This window comes from Ziziphus jujuba, chromosome 1, assembly GCF_031755915.1.
Source record: "Ziziphus jujuba cultivar Dongzao chromosome 1, ASM3175591v1".
NCBI lineage: Eukaryota > Viridiplantae > Streptophyta > Magnoliopsida > Rosales > Rhamnaceae > Ziziphus > Ziziphus jujuba.
This window is the reverse complement of record NC_083379.1, coordinates 20,450,229-20,476,681: the sequence shown is the minus strand read 5'-3', so window position 1 is coordinate 20,476,681 and position 26,453 is coordinate 20,450,229. Positions and strand designations below refer to the sequence as shown.

The following is a 26,453-nucleotide window of genomic DNA, read 5'->3' as shown; positions in this document are numbered from 1 at the left end:
TTTTCCATGTGAGAGACTTCCAAGAGAAACAAACCATATGTCTTAACCATGGTAAGAAAAAGGAAAGAAATAACTCCTCCATGGTAAAGCTAAAATGACCCCACTTGATTAAAAGTTGCAAAAAGGCTCCTAATGTTCGGCCTAAACAATCCTCACCCTCCATTTACACATATATAAAGGTAATGATGTAATATGAAAAATGTAAATTTTTTATTCTTAAAGCCTCCATTTTTTTTAATATTCTCTCTCTCTCTCTCTCTCTCTCTCTCTCTCTCTCTCTCTCTCTCTCTCTTTTACCCCCCCCCCCCGGGTTTTCTTCTTCCTCCCACCAAAACCAACAAATTTTTCTTACTATTTCCATGGAGAAACATAATTTTTAAGCCTTTCTTTTTTTTTAAGAGAGGGAGATGTAAAGACCTGTCCCAAGAAAACACTTGAAATTTGAAATTTTGTACGATGACTAAGATTGACCAAGTTTGACCAAATTAGACTTTTAAGTAGGACCGAATTAAACTTTTCTTTAGAGATGTATTTTTGTTTTTATTCTTATACCATTGTGTAGAGTTCATCAATACAATTTCACATACTAGTGGCATGCCTAATTTTAAGTTATGGTTAAAAGGCTATGGTTTCGAAAAGTTTTTAAATATCAATATCCAACCTAGTTTTAGATTGTTATCTATTAGTGACTCAAAGCCCTACATATATGCATTGGAGAGTGTGTCCTCATTTAAACAATTCAAAAATACCCAAAAGCCTCAGAAAACACAAGCTAGCCCATGACCCAATCAAACCCAACCTAACCTATCAAAACCTACCAACCTACCACCATGCCTCATCAAGTTTTGCAAAAATTGAGCCATCTAAGGCTAGCTATGAGCAACACACACCAGACCACCATATTACCCACTAAAAGACAGGCCGGAGCACTAAATTTCACGGTGAACTACAACAGAACGTGCCCAGATGGGCGGTCCAAAGTCGGTGATCATTGTTCACCTTCTCACTAAATTTTGACATATTTTCTAGCCAAATCTTGATCCACACACTCTACAACCAAATTGGCCATGGAAGTCTAACCAAGCCTCCTAAATTTACGACCAAGCCACTGTTAGATAAGCCGAGATCAGCCTTTTTTTCTAGTTGTAATCCAGTTTTCTGTTGGTTGAAAATTTTGTTGGATTTGGTCATTTTATGCTCTACCATACCTTCTCCCCCTCTACCTATTTTAGACCCTCTTAATACATTGGTACCCTCCATTCATTGAGATTCTGCATGATTTAAGAGATCCATCAATTGGAAATTTTACCTCTTTTTGAGCTGTGTTTGCTAGCCATCAACAATGTTTTTTTATCAAGGTGAGCATAAATTCTTGTTACCCATTCCACAAGCTTTTCATTGATATACAATTTGTGAATTTGCAATATTTTTTGATAATTTTTTCATTTTTTGGATCAATTAGTTAAATATCGGATAAAATAAGACTTTGTTTGGATAAAGTTGGATTAGTGTAAGTAAATGTTAGTAGGATTCATGAGAAGGTTCAAGTTCATCAAATTGATTTTCAGGTGAAAAACCCCAATTTTAAGTACCCGACATTAAGGACTTGCAGTATAATTAGTCCCTTTAGTCACCAATTTTGATAATTGGATTGTTGTAAAAGCTATCTTAAGATATTTCGCACACACTAATGTTTCTAGTTTAATTTTTAGAAGTCTAAAAAGTGTTATTATTACATTTTTAGGCACTGGGATGGAGACTAGAGGTGATCTAATAGCAAAGCAGAAGTAAGTTATATCTTTATGAGTGGATTTTATCTTTCCCATATATTTTTACGGCATGCTAAATTGATGGTTCATGGTTTTCAAAGTTTAATGAATTTGTATAAGCTTTGGTTGTATAATTATATATGTTTATGCATGTGAATATATGTAAAAGTTATCATTTCATATGACTTTTGACAAGTTTTTAAGTGTTTTCAAATTTTAACATGCTTATTGTAAAACTATGCGTGTTGATATTTGAAAGACTTTGGTAGATGGTTCATTACTATTATATAGCTTTACATGGTAATACTTTTGGCACCAAATAAATATTTATAATTTGATTATTTTATTTAGTTTATATATATATGATTTACATATGATATGTCAAATAGTTATTAAGCTTTTAGTATGGATATAAGGGAATAAATGTTATTTTATTATGGGATATATATGAGATATAGATTGTTAATACTATGTGCCAAGCAATACCAAGTTTACAGATACATATATGAATTCTATTATGGATACAATTATAATTATATATATATGACTCAACTACCTGTTATTAATACGTGAGGTAGAGGCTGGTTGAGAGCTCCTAGATCTGTGATGCCTTAACAATGTCAAGAGTCATATGATAGTTTTCCTCTTCTGTATTGGTTCTGCGATGTCTTAAGACACTAAGGATCATATGACAGGATTATGTTATGGTTATGAAACTATTACTTTTCCTTATGTGTTATTTTTGAAAAAATATAATTTATTTATGTTAGTATAGGAACTTATGACTGGTACTATATTTGTAGATATGTTTATATAAAATATGAAATTTGCTATATTTTTTTAAAAAAATTCCTCGATTTGGTGAAAGACGTTTCTAAAAATAACAAAACTTTCAAAAGAATGGAAGTAAGGTTTTGAGAGAATTGCTTTAAAGATAAATGATTATTTTTATATTATTATTTTACTTACTGAGTTTTGTATCATAGTTTTGTTTTTAAATTTTCATTTAGACTTTAGCTGACAAGCTACGTCCATCACGTCCAAGAATCTTCACTGTTCATATGTTATTCCACTACTGATGTATTATTCTTTTTCTTTGACTCTGATGATAGTAAATATTCTTCCTTTCATTAATTCTAATGTATATAGTATATTAGGTATTTTCGATATTTTGCATTTGTTCATTTGTACTTCTTAGATTTGCTCTGATAGATTAACCTAATATATATGACTTATATTATCTTTAATTTTCGTTTGATACTTTATCTGTACTGTTGGGTTATATCCAAATTACAGAGAGGTTTTACTAGATTTTTGGCCTAATTTGCTGTATTTGCCACTGGCTTTGCTGTATTTTGGTGATTAAGCATTTTTTCTTTGTTCCAATCAAGGTCAACGTATGGGAATCATAATTAATCTCATTGGCATCTTACATGGCACATTGGATCTAATTTGGAGCTTTTACAAGCTGAAAATTGGTCAAAGATAGCCTAATTGTTAAACTAGTCCACTAGTTTCCTAATTTGAATTTGCCTTTTTGTTTTAGGAAACTATCTTATATTTTGGTTTTTATTTAATTATTTGCTGGAAAAATTAATTTAGGAAAGTTTATATTTTATTATTTCAATTGTAAATAAATTAATTCCTAATTCAAAATAAAGGAATTAATTCATCAAAATTAGATTAGGAAATGTTGAAATTCGGCCAACACCTTTAGATTCCTTATTGCTAGCAGGTTTTTACCTAGATTTTTAGGGTTTTATTTGTTCTTTCAAACCTATTTAAAGGCTTATTTTCAATGAGAAATCAGCTTACATATTATACAGAAAATTATTTGTGAGAAAGAATTCTCTTTATTCTCTTTGAACACCTAAAACATTATTAGAGAGTGAGTGTTTTAGTTTGACTTATCAATAGGACATCCATCACTTATTGTGGTGTCTTCACCATATACCAAGGTTTTTAATCACAAGTTGATTAGGGGTTAAGATTTTCCATTAGAATCTGAACTTAATTGTGATCCCAGTTAATCTAATACAGGTTCTAAAGCAAGTCGACATAGGTTCGTATCAACAGTCCTATCAACTTGGTACCAGAACATTAGGTTTCTTGATCCTATTATCTCACACTTATATGTGCATCCTTTTCCGTCTGATAATTATTTTATTGTCTTAACATTGTTCTTATTTTTTTATGTTGAGTTAGCGATAATGTGACACTTGAGTTGCATTACCATCTCCTTTTGGTATTGTTTTATCTTTCTGAACATTGCTTTTTATCTTGATAAATGTTTAATTAAGTTAGGATATTTGAGTTGCAACACCTTTTTGTTTTATGATGTTTGATTTTTCCTTCCAGACATGTAAATTTATCACATGTGTATCTATTTGTTCGGATGTGATGTTTGAGTTCACTTTCTTTTGTATTAATCCAAAGATGCCTCTTAGTTATGGATATGGTGGACTTAGGACTTAACATGAGTTAAATGGGAATGTAGATTAGACTATATAGAGAGTGGATCCGACAAATTATTTAGCTAAGGTTTTAACTAAAACTATCAAAGGTGTAGTTTTTGAGGTTTAAAGGTAAAGTGTTTTGAGTAGTGCTTAATGTCAACTTATTAGTAATACTTCCTTGGAAATTTCTAGTAAAAGATTCTAGGTTGTATGGTAGTTTCAAGAATAGAAAAGGCAGTATTAGTGTTAAGGGTTGTAGAATTTATAGAGTTACCTACATGCATGATACTAATTTGCAGTTGGTGGATTGCACCGGTGGTTCCCATCATTTTGGATAGCTTAATTGTCACCATGAGAGATTATTTGGACAAGATTATCATGTTCCATGCAGCTTTTTAAGCATATTTCACTTTGTGATTTGGTAGATTGGCAATGGATGCTATTATTGTGGACAACTTGGTCATTATAAAAAGGAGTGTCCTATTTTGATACTTAATAATGCTAGAGCTTCAGGGGCTAGTTCGTCTCATCGGCTGATTGGTGGTACTAAAGGACAAAGTACTTAAGCATGACATGTTGATAGTACTTCTTCTAGCAGTATAATACAATTGACACATAGTGTGAAGTCCCATATCGGTTGGAAAAGGAAACGAAGCATGACTTATAAGCGTGTGGATGCGTTTTAAACCCGTAAGGGCTGGGTTGTAAGAGGATTCCTTAATGCCAAAGCGGACAATATTCACATACAGGTGGACTGGGCTGTTACAGTTGGTATCAGAGCCAGATCCGGATCGGTGTGCCAGCTAGGATGCTGGGCCCCAAGGGGGTGGATTGTGAAGTCCCACATCGATTGGAAAGGAGAACGAAGCATGGCTTATAAACGTGTGGATACCTTTCCCTTGTGGACACGTTTTAAACCCATGAGGACTGGGTTGTAAGAGGATTCCTCAGTGCCAAAGCAGACAATATTTACATGCGGATGGATTGGGTTGTTACACCTAGAGACAAAGGTAATGGTCAGCAGGGACGACCATCAGGCCGAGGATGAGTTTTACTATGACATAGCAAGATGCTCATGCTACTTCAAAAGTGGTTATTGATATATGATTATGGTTAGCAGTTAAAGATATAGGTAGATTGAATTCTTTTAAACTTTCAAGACTTCTATTTGGTTTGAGGATAAAATGGTTTGCTATTAATTATGCTTCAATAGGTTTCTTTAGAAAGGAATTACATTCAGACGATTAAGTCAACCTAATTGTTACACTGCAAATGTTCTGCATGATGTTTACTTTGTACGAAGTGTATTTAATACTCAGTTCTTATCTTAGATACGTGAAGAACTTCACTCAAATCACGACTGTACAAATAAAGGCCTAATGACCTTCTAAGTTGCCACAGGAATGAGAAACAATTTTACTAGTAATTTTATTTCTAGTTGCATGATGTTGATACATAAGGAGCAACCAGTAAAGATTTGCTACAAAAAATACTGTGTTTCATCTTAACCTTACTATTGAAAAAAATATTGTGAAGGAATCATGTAAATGAAGAGCTGCATAGAAAGCTGAGGAGTAGATACAAGCATAACATGCACAAATTTTTTTTATCTCTGTAGAGGTGTTCCTCATGTTTTCCATAGTTTATATGGCAAACATTACTATGGAGTTATCAAAGGTGGAAGATTATCTCTATTGTAGGCAGTTGGACCATTTCAAATAAGACTATCCTCATTATGTGCATAGTGATATTAGAGTTTTTGGAGTTAGCAACAAATTATTGACGCTAAAAAACGTAAGGCACAGGTAAGATTACAACATTAAATTGCATTCTATAGCTACCGCTACGGGTAAAAATCAGGAGGGATAACAGATAGGAAGGGGCGGAGCATTGATCATTATCAAGCATGACATCTAGATCATTTCGATGACATGATAAAGGTTATCATGCCTATAGAAGGCTTCTTATGGTATAGGCAGATATTTAAGAGAGATCTTTTATAAGACGTTAGGTTTGATTTTTGTTTTTACTATAAGACTTTTACTTTTTAAAGAGTATACTAGATATTTAGCTCTTAGTGTTGATAGTTTGGTGGTTTTTCATCTTTTAAGGTGTTGATGTTTTAGAAGGTATAGGAGGACTGTAAGAGGTAAGATAGATACTTTTCAATAGCTTAATGACCTAACATTTAGTATCTTCATATTAGGTTAAGATATTAAAGTTAAGACTTAAATTTCTTTGTTATTTGAGAGAAGAAGAATTCTTGGGGTCTACTTAGAAATTGGAGTACAGTGAGGTTTTCTTAAGAATGATATTTTTGGTATACTCACATTAGTATCTTTCGTAACTTGTGGTCGATAATTTTAAGGATTATAATAGGCTTTATAAGAGATTCGAGGCCTTGTATTAGAATAAGTGAAAAGAGATTTTTCGGTGACTTTAGTAAAGTAATTAGCAAAAGTATGTTGTTCTAGGATTGGAGGATCAGAAAATCAATGAAGATTATGGACAAAAAGTTGAGAGGTTGAGGAAAAAGACAAAAAGGAATGATCTTAGTTTTAATTTTGGGTCACTAGTATTTAGTCAAAGAAAATAGACTTAAGTTATAAATTTTATTTAGGTGACAGATGAATTATCAGAGCCAGTTATACTTGATAAGAGATGTGATTTTTGTAAAAATGATATTAATTGTTTGGAGATGAGTTTAGAATTGATCACTAAAGGATATCTTGTACTAGTTTGTTTTGGGAGTTAATAGAGATTGCTTGTTGTCATTGTGCTTTTTGTGGATTTGTTATTGATCACTTTAGGTTGGTTCTTGCTCTTGGACTTTTTATAGAGATATTAGAGTTTAATCTATATTGTGGTTATGGTATTCAAGGATTTCATTTTAGTTCTGTGAAGTTAAAAGTATTATCATATTAAATTTGGAGCATGAGTGCTTAGTGGTTTACATTGTGGCATTAAAGTTCTCTAAGTGTGAGCTTAGTTGGGTTGAGTGAGATCTCTCGGACAAGTAATTTCCGCTAGGGGAAATTTGGTGGTTTCTCAAAAAGTTGAGTTATGTTGGATTTCAATCGATTAAACCATACGAGGTCAGCATCTTTTCACATTCCAATAATAAGGTATGAAATTTCGATGACTAAATTTTCATAAGGGGGAAGGAATAACCCATCCAGAGAAAACACTTGAAATTTGTAATTTTTGACAGTTTGATCATGGTTGACCAAACTTAATCAAATTGAACTTTCAAGTGGGATCAAGTTTGACTTTTTTTAAGAGATGGATTTTTGCTTTGACTTTTATACCATTGTGTAGAGTCCGTTGATACAAATTCATAAACTTGTAGCATGCCTGATTTCGAGCTACAATTAAAAAATTAAACATTAGTATTGTATCAAAGTCCAAACAAGTCCAAGATTTCTGTCTGTTAGTAACCCAGGGCCCTATAATATATTGAGGAGTGTGTCCTCACTAAATAATTCAAAAATACCAATAAAGCCCTAGAAAACACAAGCTAGCTCGTGACCCAATCAGACCTAACCCAACCCATTGGAACCTAGCAACAACCCACACCATGCCTCATTGGGTTTTGCAAAAACTGACCCATCTATGGCCAAGATGAGCAATATGCACTAGCACCATATCGCTCACTCACAAAGTAGCTAGACCACCAAATTTCACGACGAACGGAGGAAACGTGCCCAGATTAGAAGTCCAAAGGTGGCCACAACTACTGACCTTCTCACCAAATTTAGACATGTTTCGCAGCCAAATCTTGATCCACCTGCCTTATACTCAAATTGCCCATGAAAGTCCAACCAAGCTTGCCAAATTTTTGGCTAAACCGCCACTAAATGCTCCAAGATCAATCGTTTTTTCAGTGGTGGCACGGTTTTCTATTGGCCAAAAATATTAATAGATTTTGGCTATTTCAAGTTATGCCCCTCCCCCTGTTTTGACCCTTTGAATCCATTGGCACTCTCCATTCGTTGAGATTTTGCATGCTTTGAGAGATCCATCAATAGGAAGTTTGATAGATTTTTGTAATATATTTTTCGATCACTGACAATGTTTTTTGTTCAAGATGAGCTTAGATTCTTGTTATCCATTCCAAAAGCTTTCTATTAGTATAAAGTTTACGAATTTTGGATGTTGTTTGATAATATTTCCAGTTTTGGATCAATCAGTTAAATACCAGACCAAATTAGACTATGCTTGGACAAAGTTGGACAAAATTGGATAAAATTGAAGTTGTATTAGTGTAATTAAATTTTAATACAACTTATAGGAAAGTTCAATTTCATCAAATTGGCCATCGTGAAAAACTCCAATTTTAAGTATTGGTATTGAGGACTTGCAGTATAATTAGACCCTTTGATATTCAATTTTGGCAATTGGAGTGTTGTAAAAAATTATTTTAAGATATTTGACATGCATCAATATCTTTAGTTTAATTTTTTAAAGCTTAAGAAGTATTATTGTAATATTTTAGGTACGAGAATGGAGACTGAAAGTAATTTGACAGCGGATCAGGAGTGAGCTATATTTCTTTGAGTGGATTTATTTTTCTTAAATATGTTTAGGCCATGCTAAATTGATAGTTCATGATTTTTGAAATTTTATGAATTTTATATAAGCTTTGGTTATATAATTATATATGTGAATATATATAAAAGTTATCATTATGTAATTTTTAACAAGTTTTTAATTGTTTTCAAATTTAAATATGTTCATGGTAAAACTGTGAATCTTGGTATTTAAAAGGTTTTGGATATATTGATTACTGCTATATAACTTTACATGGTAATATTTTTGGCATAAAATAAGTATCTATAATTTGATTATTTTATATAGTTTATTTATATATGATTTGCATATGATATGTCAAATAGTTATATTGAGCATTTAGGCATGGATAAAAAGAATAAATGATATTTTGTTATAGGATATATGTGAGATATGGATTGGTGATATTGTGTGTCAAGCAATACCAAGGTTACAGATATTGATATGGATTCAATTATCGATATAGTTATGATTATATATATATATATATATATATATATATATATATATATATATATATATATATATATGTAACTCAACCCCCTACTATTATCATGTGATGTAGAGGCTTGTTGAGAAATCTCAGCTCTGCAATGTCTCAAGGACACTAGGTCATATGACAGTGTCCCCCTCCCCCATTGGCTCTATGATGCCTTAGGACACTAACGATCATATAATAGCATTTGGTATTAGGTATGGCATACAGGCCCTGATATTATATGTATTATAGTTATGAAAATATTACTTTTGTTTATGGGTTATTTTTGAAAAGTATAATTTATTTATATAAGTACAGAAGGTTATGACTAGTATCATATTTACAAAAATGCTTATATTAAATATGAAATTTGCTACGTTTTTGGAAAAAATTCTTAGATTTTAAGAAAAATATTTTCTAGAATAGGGAAACTTTAAAAAAAGTGGGAGTGGGGATTTAAGAGAATTGCTTTAAAGATAAATAATTATTTTATATTATTATTTTATTCTATTCACCGAGCTTGTCTTATAGTTTTGTTCTTAAATTGTTCGCCTATGCGTTGGCTGACAAGTTACGTCCATCTTGTGCAAGCATCTTTATTGTTCATATGTTATTCTGCTGCTGATGCATTATTCTTTTCCTTTGATTCTAATAATAAAAAATATTCTTTATTTCACAAATTATGATGTATATAGTATCTTGGGCATTTTTGATGTTTTGTATATATTTATTTGTACGCCTTAGATTTACTCTGGTGGATTGATCTAATATGTGTGACTCTTATACTATTTTTTATTTATATATATATATATATTTTTTTTTTATCTATACTGTTGAATTATATCCAAATTACGAGGAGATTTTACTAGATTTTTAATAGAAAATTCAATAGGGTTTTCTTAGGTTGGACCACTTCAAATGTCTATGAACGATCCGAGAGCAATACTATTAAGAAAGCTCTAGTGATGGAGGGACTAACTTGAGCATCGTGTTTAAGTGTCGTTGACCCTTTCAGCGTTTCCTCTAACACCATTTTTCAATTTTGTAGAGCTGATTAAAGTTGAACTTGATAATGGTAGAGAATGAAGTAAAACTCAAAGAAAAGGAGGTGTCTAAATCCATCCCAACAAAAGAGAGTGGATAAAGAAATTTTAGAGAGAGAAAAGTGTAGTGAGAAAATGTAAAGAGAGAAAATAGAGAAATAAAATATATAGAGAGAAAATGAGAAGAGAAAAAGACGAGAGCAGAATATAGAGAGAGAATGTGAAGAAAGATAATATATATATATATATATATAAAGAGAGAGAGAGAGAGAGAGGAGTAAAAAGATCAAATGTAGAGCCAAAAAAAAATGAACAGAAAATATGTAGAGAAAATGTAGAGAATTGAAGAGTTGAAAAAAAAGAGGAAAAAAAAAACACTAGATCTGATAAAATTCTACATTACAAGATAATATGACACAAACTCACATAATATTACTGTTTGCGTTTGCCTTAATATTATCGAATATGTGATAATACCAACACAATCAGACATGGTAAATAACGGGTTAGTAATAACGAACACAATAACAACAACTCATTAACTCGTTAAGAAAGGTATTTTTAATAATCTAAATTTATATTTGTAAAATATTTTATTATATTTGTTGATAATGTTCAATATTATTTTTCTTATATGTAATATTTTAGTTCATCTATTTGGTATTAAGGTTTGTAAATATAATTATTTTTCTATTTTTTATATTACTAATCATTAATTAAGTATAATTTTATATTTGATTATTTTCATTTCAATATATTTAATATAATTTTTTATATTATTTAAAAATAAAATTATATAATGAAGTTTAACTGGTTAATGGGTTATAAACGGGTTGCATTGTAATTTAATTAACGAATTTAGGCTTATATATTCCAATATAAAAGCTTAAAGTGGCGTATTTGAGTAAATAAATTTCAACACGTATAGAATGCAATATAACAAGAATATAATATAACAAGATATGTTGTCAAGTCAAGGATTGATTGAACAAAGAATATAATGTCAAGAGTATTTTTGGTTAAAAAAAACATTTGTTTTCATCTATGATTCATACATTGATTCTAATATTCAACCCAACATTAAGATCCATTCTAGCCTCCTCTCCATTCCACACTTTCTTTCATTTCTATTCTATTATGTGATTTATTCTATTCCATCAATGAATCTTACAACTAAATACCATCTAAATCTATAGAATAGTTATTCTATTTTTACATTTATTGCATAAATCAAACATACACAGTTTGAAGTGATTTAAATACTTATAAATGAAGATTTGATATTAAAACTATTAGATTAATCTAATATGAGTTTAACTTTATGTATGTATTAATTTAGATTTATATGATGACCAAAAAAGAAAAAGAAAAAGGAAAAAAATTTAACATTATTTTAATTTGATCAATACCTTAGACATCAAAATTAGTTAATTAAATTAAATTATTTAAGTACTAAATAGTATAAAAATGATTTAGTTGAAAAAAATAGAGGTAATAAAAAAGTTTGGTATCTAAAATTTTGAAAACAAATTAGTTGCATGTTGTTGTTAGAGTATCACTTTCTAAATGACCTTCCATAACGAGCATATATTATGCCTAATATATAGATAACATTAAAAAATAATAGTAGTAACAATTTGTTGCACTAAAGATCCTTAATAAATTTTTGTATCATGACAAACGAAATTGAGCATTTAATTACGTATCTACACCAGGGCTAGGGTTCAAAACCACCTTATCCAAATAGAAAAATAATTATAATAATTATTATTATATATACACAGTTTTAATATGCCATAAAAATATAAAATAAAACAATTATTTAAAAAAAATAAAAGAAAAAGAAGACACTGCTAACATGCAAAGAAAGAAAAAAACAAGTAAAGAGAGGAATAGAGGAGAAAGAAAAATAAAAAAGAGGACGAAGTGAAGATAAAATTATTTTAATTGGATTTTATTTTTTGTTTTTTATTTTTCCGTTTTAAGTTTATGTACTGAATTGTGGTAAAAGTTTACTATCTCCCTAGCTAGTGTTTTTGCCTTCAATTAATAAAATTGTTCATGCACGTGCTTAAAAAAAAAAATTTGTACAAGGCCCTTAACAGTGAATTCCAATATATATCCCTGTCGAAATTCACATTTTCGAAGTTGTGATTAAAAAAAAAAAAAAAAATAGTGTTGAAACTTTGAAACTACTTTTATTTTGGTAAATAACCGTTGAAACTACTTGGAATATATTGGTGCCAAAAAATCTAGAAAGAAATATAGAAATCTTGAGTATAGCTTAGACTTTAAATTGGAATTATATATTCTTGGAGCCAAAGAGAACAAACTTGAATCCAAACAAATTAATGAAGTACATTTGGCAACTAAAAAAAAAAAAAAGGGGGAAATTTTCCCTCTGATTGACGATGTGATGTTTGCTTCCATATAACGTTATCATAAAAACTAAACCATAAAAATCATTTTTCTTCATGTGACAAATGGGGTCCAAATGCAATTAAATCTTTTCTTTAAAATGAAAACACTAATAATTAGTCACATGCACGTTCTTTGTTTTCATTTGAAACCAGACGCCCACCTTTTATTTTTATTTTTTTATTTTTTTATTTTTTTATATTTTCATCGCAACAAAGTTGACGACGCCTACATATTTAAAAATATATATATATATATATATATATATATATATAATTAATATTTTTTTAATAACTAACATGTCTTTTTCAATTACATAACAAGCACGGCTTCAAATTAACCAAAAATAATAAAAAAATATTTTTTTTTTAAAAAAATTAAACGAAAAAGATTGTGTCTAGTTGTCAGTAAGGAAAAATTTATTAGTTTCCTAGTGTTTAATAGAATTCATTTTCCAAATTAACATTTAAATCATACATTAGTTGGCATTCCTAAAAATAAAATTTGTAAATTACGTGTGTGTAATATTAAATAAGAATAATTAGCCCAAAAAAAAATTAAATAAGAATAATATTTTATTGAACAGGATTCAAAAGCAAGTAGTGGAACAGAAGGGGTTCGTTGGTCTCGGCCACACATAAACAAAAAAAAACCCAACACCAACAACACTAGATTTGTAGGTAGCACTAGAAGCACGCCATATGATGACCGACCATGGGTTATATAGTAATTTCTCTGTGCACAACGGCAAAACGACGGAGGGCATTATGGTAAAACGATATAAGCAGACGAGAGGACTGGCTCATCACTGTCTATTCTCTGAATTCCCCTCAAGCGCGTACCTTTTCGAAAAGAGAAAAAGAAATTCCTGTTTTTTTTTTTTTCATTTTGTTTCCTTTTCCTGTTTCTGTTTCTGTGGTGGAACTCTTTTTCTCTCTGTTTTTCTTTTTTCTTTTTTTTCTTTTATTTGTATTTTTTTCAATTTGTGAATCTTTTAAGTTTTTCTCTGAATCAAATTCCTACCTTTTTTTTTTTTTTCCCGGTGGATTTCCATTCCAATAAACAAGAAAGAAAAAGCGGAGCTGGGCTTTAATTAATACTTTCTTCAACTTGAATCTTCTTTACTGTTAAAAAGCAGAGTTCTTGTCCATGCGAAAGATTTTCCGATTTCTCTAAATTTTTTTTTCTTTTATTTGCTCGTTCGCCGGAGGGGGGGAGTTCTTCGACGTCGTTTTGGAATCTGCGTTCGGTGTCAGAAATGGCCAAGCGTGGATATAAGCTGCGTATCCTTTTTCTTTTTCTTTTTTCTTTTTTTCTTTTTTTTTTTTTTTTTTTGGTTTCTTTGTGCTTTTTGTTCGTGTTTAATTTTCTTGAAGTGCTTGCTGAGCTGAATTTGAGCTCGGTTTTTGATAATTCTGATCTGATTCGGAGAAGTTTTGTGCTACTAAGTTGAAGTTGAGCTATAGTAGTGCTGGATAACTTTCATGACGTGCCTTTATCTGTGGTTTTTTTTTTTTTTTTTTTTGGTTATTATTATTAATTTTTTTCTATTTTTAGAAGATGATGAAGTCGATGCCCTGTTTGGTTGCTGAGAAGATGTCGAAGTAAAAGAATAAATTTAGGAAATTTTAAGTTTAGTCTAATAGGACAGAGTTAAAAAAATTATGGTCTAAGTAAATTCGCTTTGATTCGGGTCAATTAGAAATTTTAATCTATTTTACAGAAACAAAAACACTAAATGGGTGTAAGACCAAATTCGCATGCTAATTTATTGAAGTTGTGTTTGTATTAGTGTAATCATGGCTCTATAAATTTGTGTTCTTGACCGCATCGAATGTAGAAGAATTTGTGGCTCATTCAGCTAACATCAATTGCCTAACCATCGGGAAAAAGGCGTGCCGACTTTTTGTTACTGGTGGGGATGATCAGAACGTTAATCTTTGGGCGATTGGCAAACCCACTTCTTTAATGGTCAGTTAATGGTTATACATTCCTCATTTTTGTGTTTTTAATTAGGATGCATTGTAACTCACATTCTGGTTAGCTTCTGGGAGCTGGTTTTCCATCCTGTCAATTACATTACCTCTTAAGACTGGTTTCTGCAGAGGTATACGATTTTAACTGAAATTTAAAATCTAAAACTAGGAGTGCAAATTATATAATTAAGCTAACATGAGTGATAGATGATTTCAAATATGGTTTGTTATTGTTTCTTTATTTCCATTTCTACTTATATTCGAATATCTGCAGTAAACTACAAATTATTAAGTCAATACTGCCCTTTTGTTTAACTTGATTTTAAATCTAGATGTTTCCTCTTTACCCTTGTTTTAATCTAGTTGGAATTTACTCAGGTACATTGTCCTCTTCATTGGGCTGTGACTGTATGTTACATACTTATGAGATCATAAATATTTTTCCTTCTCTTTAATATGCAGAGCCTATGTGGTCATACAAGTCCAGTTGAGTCTGTAGCTTTTGATTCAGCTGAAGTATTAGTGCTCGCTGGAGCTTCCACTGGTGTGATAAAACAATGGGATTTGGAAGAAGCAAAGAGTAAGTTGGTTAATTCCAAGTAATTGGTCATAATAGGACTATTAGTTTTCAATAATCAGTTTTTCTTATTGTTGCTTTTAAGGCGGCATATTATGTACAAGACGAATATAAGTTATCAGGTGAAACTTTGTCAATGCTTTGACATGAGAATTTCAATGACCAGGTCAACTACTTAATGGATTTGACCTGGTAGGGTTGTGCAAGTTTTGTTTCCCAGTAATAAACTTTTCCAGATTGAAACCAAGTCTAAGCCTCATAAGAGAATTTGTTAATAAGATTCTAACCTATTTGTATTGTTATTGAAGTGTAGTTGTTCGCACGCTTACTGGACACAGATCAAACTGTACTGCAGTCGAATTTCATCCCTTCGGTGAGTTCTTTGCTTCTGGTTCCATGGACACCAATCTGAAGATTTGGGACATTAGAAAGAAAGGATGCATTCACACATATAAAGGTCATACTCAAGGTGTTAGTACTATTAAATTCACTCCTGATGGTCGTTGGGTAGTTTCTGGTGGATTTGATAATGTTGTAAAGGTAATAATTGATCTACAATGAGATGTTTTTCTTGCACTAAACCATCTTATTCATGTATTTTATAATAAGTTTTGTCACTCTTCTACAGATATGGGATCTAACTGCTGGAAAGCTCTTGCACGATTTTAAATTCCACGAAGGTCATATTCGGTCCATAGATTTCCATCCCCTCGAGTTTCTACTGGCCACAGGTAAGCAAATGATTCAAAACCAAAATTTTGAACTTAAAACAACCTATGTCTTAGAATAAAATTACCTGTGCACCATTTGATGTATTTGAGAATGTAGCTTGCAGCTTGACCACTGCATTAGTGAGATTCATATTAGTCCTTTTTGTCATCGAATGAGAAATGCTAAATGACAATGCCATTCTCAAATATTGGCATTGGCATGAGCTCTCCTATGTGAATGCTAAAGTGGCAATGCCAAATTTTGACGTACCAATCCAGTGCAAGACAATATTTGACCATTCCAAAGGATGTTCTACCAAATTATAGCAATGTTATTCTCAATGGTTTGGCATTGCATTAGAGTTGAAATGCCAAATGCCAATGCCAAAATTTGGCAAGCGCACCCCATTTGGCACCACCATTGGACATGATCTTTAAGATTCTCACAATTGCATAAGTTATGTATTTGTCTCCTCTAGAGTTGAAGGTGATGGTATGTGATTTAAAAACCACATGAGAAAAAAAGCTGCTGTAGAGGTCCTCTTTCTTTGGTTATTTGAGAGTATATTGTTACATAACTAAGAAAGGAAGCCAAGTTGCTTTCATGAGTTGAGATAATTAAACTTGTCAGTGCCTTGCTATAGAAACTGTTGCAAATATATGACAGGCTTGCTGCCTTGTTAATGGTTTTCAAGTTGATATTTCTTTAACTATGTCAGAATGGTTTGTACAAGTCCTTAATATTATTATTGGTTTTGTGGGATCATTTAAATCTTGTTAACATGTTTAAGAAGCAAATAGTAATGTTTTTACATACAAATCTTTTTCCAGGCTCAGCAGACAGAACTGTGAAATTCTGGGATTTGGAAACCTTCGAACTGATTGGATCTGCTAGACCTGAGGTATCTGTGTTCATTTATATCTGCTGCCTTTTTTTGTTTTTTTTTTTTTTTATATCTTTTCTTGGTTTCTGTTTTGTTTTGTTTTCTCCTTCCCTGGCTGTCTTATTTGTTCTTGAAACTGAAAGTCATGACTGATACACTCTCTTTCTTTTCTTATATGCATGGTATGTATGTATGTATGTATGTATCATCATTTCCCTGCAATAAATAAGCTGTCTTTCATCTAATACTGATAGCTTACACTACAGTAATCTAATTAAATAGGGCTTGGGTCATTGATTAATCATTTGACAATTGGGTTTATTGTTGGACTGGCAGCTTATCACATTATCACATAGTATTTTCATATATATAAAAATAGTTTGGAAAATTATAGGTATAATATCATATGATATAGAACTTAATTCTGAATTTCTTGTCAATTTATATTGTTTTCATAATCGAAGCCATTGCCATTTAGATTAAAAGGTATAAATTCTTGAGGTCCAAAATCTGCTCTTTATCTCAATTTTATTATGATTAAGGCAACTTCTGATCTTCGACCAACTCTAACACCTAGGTTCCCTTAATGCATGTTTTCACAAAGTATATACGGAATGAACGCACTCTTAGGTGATAAAGGAAGTGCCAACTTGTTGGTGTTATACTCTCTCAGTCCTATGTGCATACTTTTAGGGGTTTGCAAATTACCTGATTAAGCTTGTTCTCTCCATAAAATTTTTTGGTGGTGTTCCTTGATTTCAATCTTGCAAGTCAGTGTACGAATTCTGTTCTGCCAAGTTCCCTTGAAATTTTATTTTATTTTTTCTTTTGGGGAAAAAAGATAAAATAGGTGGCAAGGAAGCCAGTTTTCCAGAATTTATGAATATGCAATTGCAGATTGCTCGCGATTCAGTTACTTAGAGAAATAAAGAAATAGATAAAATGAAACATGCTTTATTCAACTCCTCTAATAGAATTGTATCTTCTTTCCAGCCTACCGGGGTTCGTGCGATTGCTTTTCATCCTGATGGTAGGACCCTATTTTCTGGATTGGATGAAAGCCTGAAGGTTTGGTTTTGTTTCCTATACTAAAACCTTATAAATTTACCTCTTGAAAGCAACAGAAGCCTAAGAATTTCATGTTGTAGGTTTATTCATGGGAGCCTGTCATTTGTCACGATTCTGTAGACATGGGCTGGTCAACACTTGGTGATCTATGCATACATGATGGGAAACTGTTGGGGTGCTCATACTATCGAAATTCTGTTGGAGTCTGGGTCGCAGATATTTCAGTATTTACCTAATTCTTTTCTATGTGTCCTTTCTTCTACCTCGTATGCAAACTTTAAAAATTGGTAACATCCCTGAAAATCGAATTTATAATCTTTGTTTATGTGCATCACTATCAGCTTATAGAGCCATATGGAGCTGGATCAACACCTGTGCAAAGTGACTGTACCGAGCTGAAATACAATGTTAAACTCCAGGGAAGCTTGGAGAAAGTAGGGAGTGGTATAAGGGCTTCAAGTTTGCGATGCGTGTCGCCAGAATATGATGCAAAGGAGATAAAGAACATATATATGGACTGTAAGTTTTACTTTATATCTAGGGTGTGGAGTTCTTAGCACGTTCTTTGCTTATGCCATTGCATGTGTTCTTGACATGGTGAACATCCATGGATGCGGAGTTTATTACTGTACTTGAACTTATATCAAGTGCCAGCATGGTGCTACAAATCCCAGATTTCCCCCCACTTCCTCTAGATCAATAGAAAAATTTTTTTTTAGATGTTTAAGGAAAATACATTTTCAGTTTTGGGCTCTAAAGACTGATTTTGGGAATTAACTTACTCCACCCAAATATTTTTCTTCCTTCATCTTCTTTAGTTTTGTTAATAAGGTCTGTTTTGGTTGTTTCCTACAAATTTCTACGTCGAGGCTGGCTCATAATCTGACTTACTCAAACTATCCCCACCAGAGGTCTGAAGACGGACTCTGGTTATTTACTGTTCACTTTTACACAATCACACATGGGAAACATTTGCATGCAATGGATATATGAATTTTTATTCATAATTATTTTCTCTTTTAAATTTTGTTTGGCCCATGGTTTCTCTTATTTTGCATATTTTATCTTCTCTTAAAAGCTGCTGGTGGAAAGCCTGTTGCTCCACCGAGAGTTGAGTCTTTAGCTACTACTCCAAAGGCAATATCTCCATTGGATATGAAGGAAATCAGTGATCAGCCAACTAAAAAGCAGAGTTCTGCAGTAGGTCTGAATCCAAAATGTAATGAACATGCACTTAATAAATCCTTAGTTGTGCCTAGCATTGTACCCCGTGATAGTCCTGATGGAAAAGACTTGGCAAACTCCACAAGAGAATCTATTACCTTTTCAAAGACAAAGCGTGGTATGTTGCTGAAACCAGCTCATACGAGAAAGCCATCAAACAGCAAAAATGACCTTGAGAGGCTGCCATTGGCTGTTGATTCTGGAACTATTGGCAATTTGACGGTTAATTTAGATGTTGCAGTGGACCAGAACTTCCAAAAGAAAACTGTATCAGAAGATGGAGCTAGAGAATCTTGTGAGGAAATGAATTCTAATATCAAGAATGTCGCTGAAAAGTTTGAAAAAGTTTTGTTTCCCCAGACACCCACTAGTCCAGATGGCTGTAAGTTTTTGTTCTACAATGCAGTAGTACAAATATTTGTTTATCAATGTTTTGCTGAATATCCTTCTTCTTCTTCTTCTTCTTCTTAATTGGAACTGGTTACTAAATCCACTTATAATATCCTTGACCCAACAATTTGGGTGACAAATAATGTCTTCTCTGTCTTGAAGTATCTTGTTAAAGGTTCATGCAATGTCATATAACTATCGATGCACATTGGAACCACTTTGTTGAAGTTTACTATTTATTTCTGCATTTACAACTGTTCTCTTGTTTAACCAGTCACCTAAATATATATACCATAGTTGTGCAGTTTTTTGAAAATATATTGTTAATGCAAATATTTTATGGTATAAGGGATTTTTCTTGTAACGAACTTTTAGTCCCTTGCATTTCATGTTAGCAATATAATTTACCATTTGCAGATTTTAAGATGGTAAGATATATTTTGGTGATTGCCCTTACTCTCCCCCTTTGCACTCCCCTTCTTTCTCCATCTCTCCCACTACCAAAACGGGAAATCTTCCAAGTGTTCTTGTATTTCCTTGCTCGTCCAACATTGTTTCTTTTACCAGTGTGTGAGCAAAATCTCAGTTGTTTTTCATTATATGGCTGTTCTCTCTACGTGTAACCATTATCTTTCTGTATTTCACTCATGGTTAATGATTAATTTTTTTCTAATGAATCAGGCAAGAATTCTGTTGTTTCCAACAAAGAGATGAGCTCTGTTAAATTTGTCAATGGAGGTTTGCCATTTCTGATCAACTACCTAGCTCACTAGAATATAGAGTAGAATTTGATTCTGTAAAATTCCCCTTTTTGCAGTTGCCGTTGTACCAGGAAGGACTCGTACTCTTGTTGAGAGGTTTGAAAGAAGAGAGAGATCTAATAGCAATGAAGAACAAGCTAATGATATGTCAACTCGAATAATACCTGAAATGGATCAATCACCACCAATGCTGGTAAATAAATGTTGTAAATATATTCTCCATTCATAGGATAATATCTGGACCCTAACTATGACCGTGGTGTCTCTTCGAAACTTGACTTTCTTTTCTCCAATAACTTGAGTTCCCTTCTAAGTTAAGAGAAGTTCTGAAATTAAAACTCAAGACTATAAGGCTAGGTTTTAGTTTATGTTATTTTTGCTTGTATTAAAATTAAACTTACTTCCTAATAGCTTATGCTTCTTCGTTTGATTGTAGTATTAGAGTCTTGATTTTCTGTCTGTTCTTATGTTTGGATCTTTTACCTTCAATTTGAGATCTTGTTCTGCACGTAAAAGGCCTGTGTGTAGTTTCTAGTTTCTGGGCAGACCTGCATGTAAGAGGAGTGTAAAAATATGCTGTATTTACTGGATAAACATAGTTGAGCCTATTGCGTGACAATTAAGATTTTACTATTGTTGGACTTAAACATGCGAGAATAGTATTACTTTGCAGAATAGGATTATCTAATTGGCTATTGAAGAAATTTGCTCTTTCTGTTATATTATTTTCTTAAATTATGGTTCACTTGTTTGAAAATCTTTTGTAATTGTAGTGAGTTAACGTTCTATTAAATTAAACAATTTTAATTTCCCATCATGTACGTATCCTAATCTACCAAGAGAGATTATACTCAACTTATTTAGGCATGTATCATTCTCAATACTTTCTGACTTCTAATAGGTTGACATGTTGTTATGTTTGGTCAACAAAACCAATCATTTTATTATGTTATTTGATGGTTAACAGAAAGAAGAACCTCAAATTTCTGGAAGGGATTCAACATCCACAAATGATAGAGATGCTACTGAAGATTTAATGCAAACTCATGACATATTCTTGAGTACCCTTCGCTCTCGCTTGACAAAATTACAGGTAACTTTGTTTTCGTAAAAACTGGGATGCCATTGAGCAATGCTTTTTTTTCAACTTAGTTCTTGGAGTAATAGCAATTGTGCAAATTTATTGATGGAGAATGGGAGTTGAATAATTATGATTTATTAGGTTTGTCATTTATTGTCACTTGATATAGTTTCCTAGTCTAGTTCAATTGGTTGTTTTATTCTAAATAAAGCTCACTAGAACCCGATTAGAGAAAACCTATTGATTATTGAATTAAATTTAATTGAGTTGTCTCCCTAAGCTCTCTTTTGTTCTCTATATTTTTCTCTCAACTCTTTCCTCTCTCTCTCTCTCTCTGTTCTACATCAGTTATGTAGGCAAATTCATCCTAACCATGGAAAAATGTGAGAGAATCCTGACACCTATTTACTTGTTCGCATTTTTGTTCCAAAATATACTTCATTGCTAGTTGGAGTTGAAAAAATGTGTAAGGGCACTAGCTTATGTGATGACTGAAATTTTTAATGAAAAATGTTAAACGGTCTTGTAATAGCTTGATATTTATAGTTGGATCTACTTAGAACAGTGGTAACTTAACATTGTATCATAGCCTAATTGTTTATTTGTTAAGTTAGCTTGATGTATATGGTTGGGTTATTGTCCTGGTAATATTTAAGCTTTTGAGAACATTGGTAATTTAACATCGCAATAGAATAAGATATAACGGCATTTTGCTTCTTTACCAATGAGTAATGTATATTAATTGCATCTTCTGTGAAATTTCATTCTAACAAACTCAAACTCGAACTTAATCACATGCATGTTTGTTTAATTACAGGTGGTGCGGCATTTCTGGGAAAAAAATGATATTAAAGGTGCTATTAGTGCCATGAGGAAGCTACCAGATCATTCTGTGGGTATTTATTGCAACAGTTCTTGTGTGTTGCCTATTCCGTTTCTAATGGTTCCAATATGTAACTGGTGGTGGTTCTGTCCATTTTTTTATTTTTTTTTTCCCTTTCAAAAATCATTTGATCCTGGTGCAGGTGCAAGCAGATGTGATCAGTGTTCTCATAGAGAAAATGGATATTCTCAACTTAGATTTGTTTTCTTGCTTGCTTCCTGTGCTTCTGGGCCTACTTGATAGCAAGACAGAAAGGTAGTTGCTCCATGAAAAGGTTACTTAACCGATTTTGTGATCCTACTATTGATTTTAAGATGTAAAAGCCAGAAATTTTTGTAATATAATACAGCCATTAACACATTCTGCCATGACCTTAAATAGAGCTTCTGAAATTTAATTTATTATTAGTTAAGATTCCCCCTTTAGTAAACCTAATTTGTACTCAGGCAAACAGCAATATTAGATGCCTGCAAAGCCTATTCATATATGAAAACACTAATTCATTATGCCATCTTACAGCCTCTTACTATGGTGTGTTGTTTTTTATTCCTATAAAATGGTTCTACACATATGGTCTCCAGGCAGCTTCGTAACATTTTTGCACTATCATGGTGCAAGTGACTAATAAACCTCCTAAAGAATTTGAATTGTCAAACTAAAATGTATTTATTTTGGATCATTTCTTGGTGACATTTTAGAAATATCCTTGAAAAATAGTTTTAGGCTATTAGTCTGTGTCATGCAGTTTTAATTAAATCATATCCAGGAGGGCCGTGTTTATTTTCAAAATATGGCATTGCACTGTAAGGTAAAATCCTCAAAGAGAATTTATAATTTTGGAAATCACAGGCATGCAATTGTGTCATTGGAGTTACTATTGAAGCTTGTAGCAGTCTTTGGCCCAGTGATATGTTCAGCCGTTTCAACACCTCGAGCTGTTGGTGTTGATCTTCACGCAGAGGAAAGGTATCATTTTAAGATATTCAGCTTTCAGTTTCTTTGTGGGTATAGATCACTGACATTTAATATGGATACCACTTATCTAATTTCAAATTTTAATAGCAGGGTAGAATGCTGCCGGCAGTGCTCTGTTCAGCTGCAAAAGATCCAGAAGGTTCTTCCGGCACTTGTAAGGTTAGCATGCAATCTTGGACACTTATACATCTAGTGTTGTTACTTCATGGAAGAAAAGGGAGTGTTGGGGGGGGAATTCTGATGTTTCCTTACTTTAAGAGCCTTTTATGTAATAAAATGATTGGGATAGAATCTGTTTAAACATACCCTCATTGACGCACAAGTCTTCTTCTTCTTCTTCTTCTTCATTTTTTTTTTTTATTTTTGTATTTTTTAATTTTTATTTTTTTTTTAAAGTGAAGGTGGTATTTCAAACTAGACTTATTTTGTACTCCATTTCTATATTGGAAGGAAAGGTCCAAGTATTCTGATACATTTTTAGTTGAGATAGTGTTTCACTAGGATGCACTTTGTAGCACATTCTGGCTAGTCACCATTGTATTTAGAAACCAGTAAGGAAAAAGATCTTATGATCTATCATGGAAAAAAATTGATCATTCTAAAAAAGATCTGTGATCTATCATGGAAAAAAATTGATCATTCTGATTGTGATAGCTACTGGTCTTTGGTTTATAACTATGTGCTTTAGTTTTGTAGTTTTCGTTTTCTGTCCTTTTATTTTATTTTATTTTTTTCCTTTCGCTTTTGTTCCATTTTGTTCAGCGTGTGAACTGTGAAGTGTCTTAGTCTTTATTAACATGTCAAGTTTCATATTCTTAGAGTTCCTTTGTTTCATTACAGGAAGGGTGGTTTGCTGGCAAGAAGTGCTCAAGAATTGATTCTAGTTCTTCAAGATTTATAAGCCAAAACCAACAGTGCCTGCCAGAAGCGAAAAGGGTGTCTTTGTGGAAACCCTTTAATACAACTCGGTATAAAATATTAAGCATTTATATCGAGTTAAAGTTCCTCATGTTTCACAATTTTGCTTTAATGCTCTCTACCTCTTTTAAGAGTCATCTTCGGCAATTATAAATAACTAAGTGCTATTGCTCTGGACTTGAGTTTTGCGAGGCAAAGCTTAAAGCAACACCTCACTCGGCATATGAGCTTGAAGGAGGATGTAGCCATCTCGTGCAGAGCGTAAGGATCTCCTAATTTTGATTCTTTGATTCTGGAGATTGTTTGTTGTTGTATCTTTCATTCATTTGTATGTAATCATGTTCCAGTATATATGTAGACTGCATTCTATCTTCTAAAGGTATAATATAAAAGATACATTTGTTCTTTTCACACTCGAGCACTTCTTTATTGGCATCTCACTAGGTAGTGGCTACCTACTTTGAGCGAACAGTATATGATACAATACACTAGCAAAATAGGTGTTAAATTTGCTTTGTCAAATTAAATGATTTTGCTGCATATTCGTTTGAGCTATAAGTTTTGTTACACATGCAAACAAAAATATGTTAGCTAGGACTGATGATACCTTGGTCATGTGTTTGAACCTTCTGCGGATTTGAGTGGGGTTCCATCATAGTGTAACTTATTCGTATATTTAGGTTAAATTAATTTATCAACTATTCATATATTGCTACATTAGTTGGAATTCTAAGTGTTACTAAATGGGATTGTTTCTCCTGTTTGGAATAAGGGATTGGATTGGATTATTATGTCTGGTCCCAGAAGATTTGGTTAAAAGATTAATTAAACTTTGTTACCTTTGAATTTTAGGGTTTTATAATTTTGGCCCTTAACTTTTTGATTTAGCAATTTGGATACAGAATTTTTCAATTTATTACAATTTGAATCTTTTCCTTACTTTTTGATTATAAAGTTTCGACAGACAGCCATCTCATGTACCAGTATTAAAATATTTTGATTTTCTAACCAATAAATATTGAAGGGTAAAATATAAAAATTAATTTTTTTAAATTTTACATTTAAATACCTTTATTATTAAAAAAATAAAAATAAAAAAAGGTTGGTATGGCTCGACACTCAGCTTGATAGGCATTGATATCATATTTCAAATTAGAAAATATTGAAAATGTAAATTTTATATTTTAATATTTTTTAAAAATAATTTAAATAACAATTACTTAAAACTAATTAACTATTAATCAAAAATCAAAAAGGTTTAAATTGTAATAAATTAAAAAAATTGAAAATCTAAATTATTAATTCAGCTAAAAGTTTAAATTGTAAATTTTAAAAAAAATTGAAATATCCAAATGAGTCAACTCTCAAACAAATTTAAAATGATCTAATTGGATTAGACTGAAAGTAAAATTGTCCAATTCAATCTAAGAAGTGAGGAATTATGGGGAGACAAATTGGACTACAACGTCTTAAAAAGTATTTACTCGCCTCCGTTTTGAAAGCTTTTTGGTATGTCTATGGTAGAGGTAGGTTTTATGGTTTATTTGTATTTATGTTCTGCGGAGTTTCATTGTCCTGATTCTTTTAATACCAAGAATTTATTTTCCAGGAAAAAAAGAATTTTCTTGGTAAGCAACAAAAAGAAAAACCGAAATTATATCCAACCAAAAAAAAATAATAATAAAGTTATGAAAATAAAATCAGCCATTCCCCACATTTTTTATTTTTATTTTTATTCTTTGACGAAGCAGCCACTTCCCACATAATAAATGGATTGGAAGATGCATGCAATTTGTTGTGTGTGACCATCAGAGCAGAGGCATGTGGCGTGTCAACTTCCACGTGGCAATTAGAGCATCTCGTAGCTTCCCAACTCCCAACCTATGCGTGAATTATTATTATTATTATTTTCTTTTGCAAGATGTGCCATGTTTATTATTGTAGATGATTCATTTGTCTTATGTCACTTCCTTAAATGATGTAATTGGACCAAAAAACACGTGTCATTCTAGAAAATTCTTTGATGCTAAGCTAGTTTTTGGAATTGGAATACAGCTAATTTTTCGAGCGATTGACAAAAAAACAAAAACTAAAAAAAAAAAATCACTAATTTTCAAGATAATAGAGACAAATGATTGCCATGCAAAATCACCTTTGAACTTCGTTTCTCATTTTGTACTTCTAGAATTTTCTACACTTTGTTTGCAATTTTAGAATGTTCAATATTTTTTTTTTTCTTTTTTTCTGTGTCTGATAGGTACCTTCCAAATTCC

General features: G+C 31.9%; 1 protein-coding gene across 5 annotated transcripts; it reads left to right on the top strand.

Annotated features, from left to right (window-relative positions):
* Positions 1–13,565: 13,565 nt before the first annotated feature.
* On the top strand, positions 13,566–24,591 carry LOC107423720 (katanin p80 WD40 repeat-containing subunit B1 homolog KTN80.2). Of its 5 annotated transcripts, XR_007242616.2 has the most exons (19): positions 13,566–14,016; positions 14,574–14,704; positions 15,172–15,289; positions 15,600–15,826; positions 15,915–16,017; positions 16,828–16,898; positions 17,874–17,948; positions 18,029–18,172; positions 18,290–18,467; positions 19,027–19,554; positions 20,244–20,300; positions 20,380–20,516; positions 21,291–21,416; positions 22,222–22,296; positions 22,430–22,542; positions 23,137–23,253; positions 23,350–23,421; positions 24,103–24,230; positions 24,364–24,591. XR_007242616.2 is itself a non-coding variant. In XM_048479464.2 (18 exons), the coding sequence occupies exons 1-18, from the start codon at positions 13,992–13,994 to the stop codon at positions 24,161–24,163; spliced, it is 2,358 nt and encodes a 785-aa protein (XP_048335421.1). In that variant the 5' UTR covers positions 13,566–13,991; the 3' UTR covers positions 24,164–24,591. The 5 variants fall into 5 exon arrangements, 4 of the variants coding, with proteins under 4 accessions (XP_048335421.1, XP_048335433.1, XP_048335425.1 ...); XM_048479464.2 differs by having other exon boundaries at positions 24,103–24,591; XM_048479468.2 differs by having other exon boundaries at positions 13,568–14,016; positions 23,353–23,421; positions 24,103–24,591.
* The last annotated feature ends 1,862 nt before the right edge of the window (positions 24,592–26,453 follow it).